Source organism: Dermacentor andersoni, chromosome 2, assembly GCF_023375885.2.
Source record: "Dermacentor andersoni chromosome 2, qqDerAnde1_hic_scaffold, whole genome shotgun sequence".
Lineage (NCBI taxonomy): Eukaryota > Metazoa > Arthropoda > Arachnida > Ixodida > Ixodidae > Dermacentor > Dermacentor andersoni.
In genome coordinates this window covers 254,430,577-254,439,987 of record NC_092815.1, presented here as the reverse complement: position 1 = coordinate 254,439,987, position 9,411 = coordinate 254,430,577, and the positions used below count along the sequence as shown (strand labels likewise).

The 9,411-nt window shown below is 51.6% G+C and overlaps 1 protein-coding gene across 1 annotated transcript; it reads left to right on the top strand.

Annotated features, from left to right (window-relative positions):
* The first annotated feature begins 1,188 nt into the window (after positions 1-1,188).
* LOC140215896 (uncharacterized) lies at positions 1,189-8,994 on the top strand. Its single transcript, XM_072286241.1, has 2 exons — positions 1,189-2,183; positions 8,859-8,994. The coding sequence occupies exons 1-2, from the start codon at positions 1,189-1,191 to the stop codon at positions 8,992-8,994; spliced, it is 1,131 nt and encodes a 376-aa protein (XP_072142342.1).
* Positions 8,995-9,411: the final 417 nt, after the last annotated feature.

Sequence of the window (9,411 nt, the reverse complement as noted above, 5' to 3'; positions counted from 1 at the left end):
AACGACGCCGAAGAGCGTCGGGCACGAGAAGGCGCGGTGCAAGAAAAACAACTAAAAGAAGAAAAGCAAACCAATTAGAAAAGACCACGGGGCATCAGGCAGCCAATAGGAGAATGCCGAATCGGCCAGAGAGAAGAAAAAGACCACGGGGCATCAGGCAGCCAATCCGAGAATGCCTAATCGGCCAGAGAGAAGAAAATTGGAGGACGCTTAATCTTCGCCTTCAAGAATGGAACGCGACAGCGTTCCCGTCGACCCGCCAAGGGGTGCAAGACAATGGGCTACGGCACAGCGACTACGCGCCTTTGACGCGGTGAGCGTCAAGCAACGCAGCGTTCGGCGCGGGAACGAAATGTGCGCCTGAGCAAGCGACGCACGCCTGAGCCTTAGAAACAGCGCGTTTCTAAGCGCTGTTTCACTAGAGGCGCTTTTGTACCGCTTTTAAGCATCGAACTCGTGGTTGAGTGGTAGCGTCTCCGTCTCACACTCCGGAGACCTTGGTTTGATTCCCACCCAGTCCATCTTGCAAGTTGTTTTTTATTAATGAAGTGCCTGCTGGGATTTATCACTCACGGCCAACGCCGCCGACACCGACGACACCGGCTTTTCTGCGACACGAGCTCCTTAACGCTATCGCGTTAAAAAGCGTGGTGCGCTGGCAGAAGCGGGAGACGCCAGGAGAGTCCCAGGAAGCGACGGCAGGAGGAGGTCAACCACCGGAGCAGGCGTTGAAGGCGTTGAAAACGAAGGACACTTAAACGAAGGAAACGAAGTGTCCTTCGTTTTATTTCTTCAATGCTTCATCCCGACCAGACGGGCTTCCGTCGAGCCCTCGATTTCATTTACCTTCGCCGGGCGTATGGCCAATCTGTAATCACCGGAATTCGCCGTTATGTTTCCCTCACAACCCGCATTGCTGCGTTTCATGGACACCTGGAGTTCAACCTTGCCTGCAAAGCACGGGGCCTCATCCCGCGCTCATTGCACCTTAACAGGCCAGTACCTTCCAAGTTTGGCTACAGTGTCGTTGCAAAGACTGCGAGGCTGTTGCTTCAAGCAAGGATACACGACTGTCGTGACAGTATTAGGAAGCTTGAAAACGAGGCGTTTTTTGCACGTCGCCGCCTGGAGGACCACTGTCCAGATCATTTTGCAAGTATCCAGCTGCACGCCAACTTTGAAGCCAACATGCGTGCCCGTCATGCGGGGTTGGTGCACAGTGTCAAGCTTGACAGACTTTCGGAATCTACCAGACCATACCGGCCGTACAACCGACGAACTACGGTATACAACCTTTCTTCGCACAGCGTCGACCCAGCCGAGGCCTCGGTCCTAGAGCTATGTCTGAATTTCAATGTTGCACCTGCACCTGACGTGCGAAAGGTAGTGTGTGCGGTGGAGTGCGCGGTTAACCAAGTTGACCCGTCCCGCCGTGACGAGGCTCGCACCCGCGCCATTGGTGTCCTTTCTGGTCTGCACCGGAGGAAGTTTCTTTCCCCTCTTTCCGCTGAGGAACGAAAAGCTGTCAAGCGTCTTCAGGCGAACACTGCAATCGTAATCCTTCCCGCCGACAAGGGGAATGCAACAGTGCTAATTGACACGGCTGTCTACAAAAACAAGATGTTGGCTCTGCTTAATGACCAGGATACTTACGTCCGGCTCACTCGGGACCCGAACTTGAAGGTTCAGAGGGACTTCCAGACTCTCCTGGCTGACGTGTTCCGCTTCGTAGCTCCCGAGCGCAAGTCTTTGTATTTCAAGCTTCTCTGTCATAACGGTGCTGCACCTGCACTTTACGGCCTGCCAAAGGTTCATAAGCCTAACGTCCCCCTACGTCCAATCGTCGACTACACTCGCTCCCCTCTCTACAAATTGTCCGCATACCTGCACCAGCTTCTGGCTCCACTCGTCGGGAAGAGCTCCACGCACGTGAGCAACTCCTGTGACTTTATTGAAAAAGTTCTTGACGTGTCTGTAGACCACGACGAGGTGATGGTTTCGTTCGACGTGGTATCACTGTTTACCTCAATTCCGACTGACTTGGCTGTGGAAGCATGCACCTCTGCTCTGGAATCTGACAGGACCTTGCCAGACAGGTCGCCCATTGACGTTCCCGACCTCAAGAGGCTCCTCTGTTTTTGCCTTGGAAACACGTACTTCTGTTTCGACAAGGTCTTCTACAGGCAAGTCCACGGTACGGCAATGGGTGCATCCGTCTCTGTTACTGCTGCCAATCTTACGATGGAATGTTTGGAAAGGCGTGCTCTCGCGTCCTTCAGCCCTAGGCCAAAAGTTTTTCTGCGCTATGTGGACGACTGTTTCTGTCTGATTCGGCGCAGCGCTTTATATTCGTTCACTGTGCACCTAAACATTCAAGAAAAGGCCATCCAATTCACAGTTAAGAGGTCGACAGTAGACTCCCTTTTTTAGATGTACTTGTCACCAGACGCGATGGACGGCTCTCGTTCAGCGTGTACCGTAAGGACCCACTCACTGGCCGCTACTTGAACTTTCAATCCGTTCATCCAGACGCTCACAAAAGGTTGGTTGCTGCCTCACTGCTCAACCGTACGAACCGCATTTGCACCACAGCAGAAAGCCGTTCCACTGACTTGGACCACGTGCGAGGTGATCTCTCGGCAAGCGGCTACCCCACATCCTTTTTGACTGCTGTGGAGCGCCGTCTGTCCAATCCAGCTCGTCCGACCAATCCCCGACCAAGAAAGCGTGCCACCATACCTTACGTTCCAGAGATAAGCGAAACCTTGTCTCGCGTTCTACGCAGTTATGACGTTGAGGTGGCGCACGTGCCCGTATGTAAGCTGAGCCAAGCGCTCGTCGGCGGTAAGGACAGGCTTCCGGGAGAATCGTTTCCCGGCGTGGTCTATAAGATACCCTGCGCAGATTGCGACTACGTATACATCGGTGAATCGGGCAACTTCAAACAGAGACTGAGGCAGCATCAGAAAGATGTCGAAAGGAAGCGTACAGTGTTGAATGCCCTTCCCGAGCACACGGATGCAACGGGCCACAATATCGACTGGGATCGCTCGAGAATTATCGGCCAAGAACGAAGCCAAAAATCGCGTCTGTATCTGGAATCACTGGAGATACAAAAAACACGCCACGCGCTTAATCGAAATGAGGGAACCGTCCCCCCATCATACACGCGCTGCTTACGTCACGTTCTAAAGCCTACATAAGCTTCCACGAACCTTCCGTCATCCCATTGTGAACAAGGCTTCCGTAGCGAAGCCGAAACGTCTTTTAGATTTTTCATTTTTTAGCACTTCTATGTTGGTCGGTGTCCTTCGTTTTATTTCTTCAGTGTTCAAACCAACGGCTTTGTCCTCAATTGCGTTCTCGGAGGCTCCGCCTAAGACAACCGTTAAAACATTTGAGTGCATGAACCTTTGCCTCCATATTAGGGTCATCACAGCGACTGGTGTTTGTCCAATCCTCGATTACGTCGAAAAGCAGCCTTTGTATCGTCGGAGCGGACTTCTGAGCTGCTGTTGCTTAATCACGGGGAGACTTGGTATAATGTCGTGGTCTGGTTCGGGAACCATGGTCGTCGGCATAGATGCGGCAGAATCCAAGAGGGCAAACGCATTACTGGTTTCCAGAATTTCGTTGATGTGCGCGATCGTCGTGCCCCTGTTGATGTGCTTGAACTCCTGGCTGAAGTTTGTCAGCAACACTTCAGTTTTCCCTCCATGAAGTCGAGTGATCCCTCTTGCGACGCAAATTTCACGGTCTAGGGGTAGACATTGGTCGCCTTCGATGACGCCTTCTACGGTAGCGGGTGTTTCGGTGCCGACCGAAATAACAATGCTGGAGCGAGGCGGGATGCACGAGCACACTCAAGGCGTGGTGACAATGAGGGCTCTCCGGGGGTATCGCTTTATCTTCCGACAGCGTTATTGACTTCGACTTCAGGTCGATGATTGCGCCGTGTTGGTTCAGGAAGTCCATACCGAGAATGACATCTCGTGAACACTGTTGGAGGGTAACGATGGTGGCAGGGTAAGTCCGGTCATGAATGGTTATTCATGCCGTGCAGATTCCGGTCGGCGTGATGAGGTGTCCTCCAGCGGTCCGAATTTGAGGGCCTTCCCATGCGGTCTTAACTTTCTTCAACTGGGTGGCGATGTGTCCACACATTACCGAGTAATCAGCCCCTGTGTCTACTAAGGCAGTAACTGCGTGGCTGTCGAGAAGCACGTCGAGGTCGGTGGTTCTTTGTCTGGCGTTGCAGTTAGGTCTTCGCGTCGGATCACGGCTGCGTCGTGTTGAACTGAAGTTGGAACTTCGCGTCGCCAAGTCGTCTTTCGTCGGTGTATTTTTGGCCTCCTGACTTCGTCGAAACGGCGGCGTGTCGTTATTAGGTCGTCGAGATGGTCTCTTCGTCGCCTTCGTTGGCGGCGGAGGATCTTCGTCAGTTCGACGAACAGCAACCGCACCTCCATCGGTTGCTGCTTTTAGTTTTCCGGATATGGGCTCGCAGAGCGGCCCCGGACTGGGCCGGTGTATGGTCGGCGCTGCGGCGACAGGTAGCGGCCTGGTGACGGCGACCGGGACGGCCGTCGAGGGCACCACTGAGTAGCGGCGAGGAGTCGGCGATGTCACGAGGGCGTTAACCTTCTCGAGGGCACGGTGCGTTGACGGTGAACCCTCGCAATCCCAGGTGGCGGTATGGGCATCGGCGGTACACATGGCCGGCTTCCCCGCAGTGGTAGCAGAGCGGGCGGTGATCAGGAGCGCGCCAAACGTCTGTCTTGCTCGGGTAGCTGCGCTGGGCGGCGGGTGGGCGTGCTGACGGCGGCGGCGGTGGTCGACGGAATCCGCCTTTTTCATGGCCTCACTGCGCATGCGCCGGGCCCTAGCGAAATAGTCGCAAAACGTTTTGGAAGGGGAGCCGGGCAGCACAAGCAAGCGCGCGCGCAAGCTACACGCGCGCGAAGCAGTGAACCAACGTACGCATAAATCTCGACGTGGGCGCAATGCCGGCAACTTGCGTAGCGTACGGCTGCAACTCCACATTTGAAAAGGGCGGTTGCGTCGGTTTTTTCCGATTTCCGAATGCGAGAGATCGCAAACGACGCGAAGCTTGGATTAGGGCTGTCAGACGAGTGGACTCGAGCGGCTGCCCTTGGAAGCCGTCGACAGTGTAAACGATCAGTGGAAAACACTTTGTGACAGGTACGGATACGTTATTAACACTTTTTAGCCCTCACCGTATGACAAAATCTTATTTTAACAGGATCACCTTCAATGTCGCCACGGCACCCGGACTTCGTGCCAACATTGTTCACATTTGCTAACAATCGGGATAAACAGACCCGCGGGTTACGTCTTTTTCAACGTGCGATGAAGAGGTCAGCAAAGTGTCCTCGGCAAGATGCGTGCCCTTTTTTGCGTGTAAAGCACCTGTCAATGAAGTCTATAGTGTGCTCGATCGGTGCAGAGGTGTTGAAAACATGGCGTCAGCACGTCGTATACGCCAGTGTACCCCAGTCTTATCGGAGAAGCCTTTCTTCGCATCTACTCGTCGGTAGCGCGTTGGTATAATGTCAACAACGATGAAAGCTCGTATCGTCATACGTAACGCTTCGACGAGCGTGTCCGTACGTGTCGACCGACGAGCACAGTGAAGGTTTGTGTGGTGTCAGTAATGGCAATAATCTAGGGAAATCATAAAAGTGCGACACAACAGTGAACATGTGTACGGCTCTCAAAAATGGTGATAAGGTCGAACGCTTTGCTTACTGTTAAGGGGATAAAAATTACCGACGATTACGTTACTTCCTAATGCGAAATTTGAGCGCAGCAAATAAGCTGTTTCACCTTTTCGATAGATTGAGGCAAAGAAATCGAGCAACACATGTATGCGCTATCACAGAATTTTTTTTTTATTTTTCACACGTATTCCTTTAACAAAGACTCCACTAACAGTTCTTGACAGTCATGAAGGAAGCTTTGTGGTCGGAGAAATAGACTGATATATGTTCGACTTGGTACACCAATGCTTGATTCTCAAAGACGAGATCTATACAAGTGCCTCGCGAGGTTGTCACAGCCGTGGGACGCGTTACGAGCGAGAGGAACGGGATGTTCTCCCGCATAAGTGTCAGGAAATTGCTGTTTGTCTTTATGTCAACATTAAAGTCCCCCACTACTAATATCGGTGTGGATCGATGGACGGTTAATGCGAGTTGCAGGAAGTGCACGAAGTCTTTCGTGAGTGCGGTAGGGGCGAAGTAGGCAGCTACTACCAGCAAGATAATTTCGCAGTGGCGAACGGCAGCGGCAATTTCGGCTCGGGCGGTGCACATATACAGATCCGCCGCCACCGATCTGGCTCTCTGATTGCCACCGCACAGGGCGAACGGCAGCGGCAATTTCGGCTCGGGCGGTGCACATATACACATCCGCCGCCACCGATCTGGCTCTCTGATTGCCACCGCACAGGGGTTGCATTGGAGGAGGAGCGAAGAAAGGAATTAAGTTCGAGCCGGCGCTTTGACAACCGGAGACTCGCAGGAAGAGGGGGGAGGGGGGCGGCGTGTACACCCAGCGGCAAACGATGGGGGCAGAAGCGCGCGCAGCAAGCGGACAACACGATAAAGGGAGGAGGGAAGAGATAGCAGCGACTGACTGATGCCGCTGACGCCGATAGTGAGTCAACCCCAGCTGCGGAGTTGGTTTCAGGGACAACGCCGCCGATGCCGACACAAACAATATGATACCCTCGCTTCCGCAGCGCTAAGAACCAGGTCTAGCCGTGGGAAGGTGGTCACGTATTCGTCGACGTGCCGGGGCCTACGTGAAATAACCGGCACGTCGGCAACTGAAGAGCACCCTATCCGCCACACAAGAACAGGGGGGGGGGACCCTTTCCTCCTCTTTCTGCATGGCGGCGACGGTGTTCTATGCAGTCACGTTATCTTGACTCTCTAGCGGCGTCAGCGGCATCCAGCGGTATCAGTCGGTCGCTGCTAGCGCTGGGGGGATGAAAGGGGGGCGGAGCTGGTTACGAGGCCGACGACAACGCCGACGACGACGCGAAACCCAGGAACGGACGCCAAAGAGCTGCGCTCTAAAATTGACCAGTATTACGGAGTGCATAGGAAATGCAATCTATGCATTCGCCAGTCAAGCTTGTTGACCAGTGTATTGGTATAACCTGCTTGTTTCGTTGCGTACATAAACTTTTGTGAAGAAATTGTTCAATATGGTGTCTTTTTATCTCTTAGGGGCTGCTTCACCAGGTGTGCTTTCTGCAATCACACAGAGTTGCGACGGTGAGTAGGGTGAATCGACTGAGCAGCATTTCTGTTTTAAACTGTTTTCCCTAACATAGTTCACATCACTCTTCAACTTACTTTAATTTCAGGCCCTAGAGTGTACATTTCTACAAAAGGCAATTAAAAGTCATTTAAGATGTAACTTTACCTTACATTAAATAATTAAAATTGGTTTGCTGAATATGCACTAATCAGACATTCTCAAGTGTAACAAAAACACTAGTATAGGCCATGTGTCGTTTCTTTTGCTTAAATCAGAATTTGGAGGTATAAAAACATGTGCAAGATTGAAGCTTTTTCTTATCACCGTCCTCACCATGCAGGTTACGGTATCTTAATTGTCCTCAAAATGAAGGAGGCAAACATGGTTTTTCTTTCTCATTTGGTGCAAGGGCGCTTCCTCACCACTATGTTTACAGGCCTTTACTTTGTTTACAGATATTCACACTGGACAGTGTTCCAGTCCGGCTGCTTCATCTGGAAGCGTGTCATGTGATACAGGTTGGTATTCCCCAGCATTAACAAACTCAGTAGTTCTACCTCAGTTGCTTAATTTATTGCCACAACCATTCACACAATTTTCAGAACCATCAACCAATGTTTGGTGGATGTTTTAGGAGTTCCTGATTTCGTTGATCTTACCGAACAGGAAAACAACTCACGCAATTTGGTTTTTTGAAGCAGTATGATAGTACTCTATTACTGTATATTGTACTGTTTCTTTTGAATACCACTTGATGTACACGTATATGTGGTGTCGTCGGTATGTCCCCAATAGATACTACCACATTACTTCTTGTACTTGTCATTCGCAGGTGCACATGTAGATGATGCTGTGCTAGGCCTTCTGCTCCTTCAAGATGGTGGGGCAACTTTGGGGACCGGCTGCCAAATGGAAATGCACTCTGAAAATGTAATGTGCTCTGACCAAGCAAATGCTATCGCTGGCACAGAAGTAATGAACAAATTGCTCTGGGAAAATATGAAACTAAAAAAAATGCTAAACTGAAAGCAGCATATAGGAGTTTAGAGAAACGTACTCTCTCATTAGAGAACATTGATCCTGCTTCTTTTAAATTTTACACAGGACTTTCGAACTAGGCAGAGTTTGCTGCTCTGTACAGTCTTCTGGAGCCAAATGGCAGTTAAATGAAATACTGGGATTGTTCAGATAGGCAAAGTGGGCATGGGAGTGGGCATGGGAGCAGCGATACGATGTTGTTCACCAACGTCTTTCGTTTTTTCATCCTTCAGTGTCCGGTCTTCTTCACTGGCAGCGTCGCTGCAGATCCAGTTCTGTGCTACGACGGAATCCCACCGGCGCTTTTCGACGGGAGTGCGCCGGCGCCAAGTGACAAATGCTGCGGTGGCCCATAGAATGCTTTCATGACGCAGCTCGTGACCGCTTCGCAAGATTTTTACCCCGGATCGGCATCGACGTCAACCATCGCTCAAGATATAAATGGGCTGCACAGTCGCCACCCCTTCAGTGGGCATGGGAGCAGCGATACGATGTTGTTCACCAACGTCTTTCGTTTTTTCATCCTTCAGTGTCCGGTCTTCTTCACTGGCAGTGTCGCTGCAGATCCAGTTCTGTGCTACGACGGAATCCCACCGGCGCTTTTCGACGGGAGTGCGCCGGCGCCAAGTGACAAATGCTGCGGTGGCCCATCGAATGCTTTCATGACGCAGCTCGTGACCGCTTCGCAAGATTTTTACCCCGGATCGGCATCGACGTCAACCATCGCTCAAGATATAAATGGGCTGCACAGTCGCCACCCCTTCAGTGGGCATGGGAGCAGCGATACGATGTTGTTCACCAACGTCTTTCGTTTTTTCATCCTTCAGGTTAGTCCAGTCTCATCCGAGCGTTCAAATGATATATTCCTCGTTATGCTCCCTTGCCCACAAGTGCTGTTAGAAAATGTATGCCAGTGTTATTGTGTGCTCAAATTACTTTTGTCCGGAGATGTTGAATTAAACCCTGGCCCTGGCCATAGCACTCGTACCAACCCTCAAAACCCGACGCCCGAATCTGACAGTGGCGCCATACGCGCCCTTCTAGAGGATCTAAGAGCCCGCTCAACAAACATTGAACAAGGGC

Excerpts from the sequence above, each read along its gene's own strand:
- LOC140215896 (XM_072286241.1), top strand. The coding sequence starts at position 1,189 with ATGCGTGCCCGTCATGCGGGGTTGGTGCACAGTGTCAAGCTTGACAGA. Across the intron at positions 2,184-8,858 it reads TTCGACAAGGTCTTCTACAG|TGTCCGGTCTTCTTCACTGG; the intron begins GCAAGTCCACGG and ends TTCATCCTTCAG.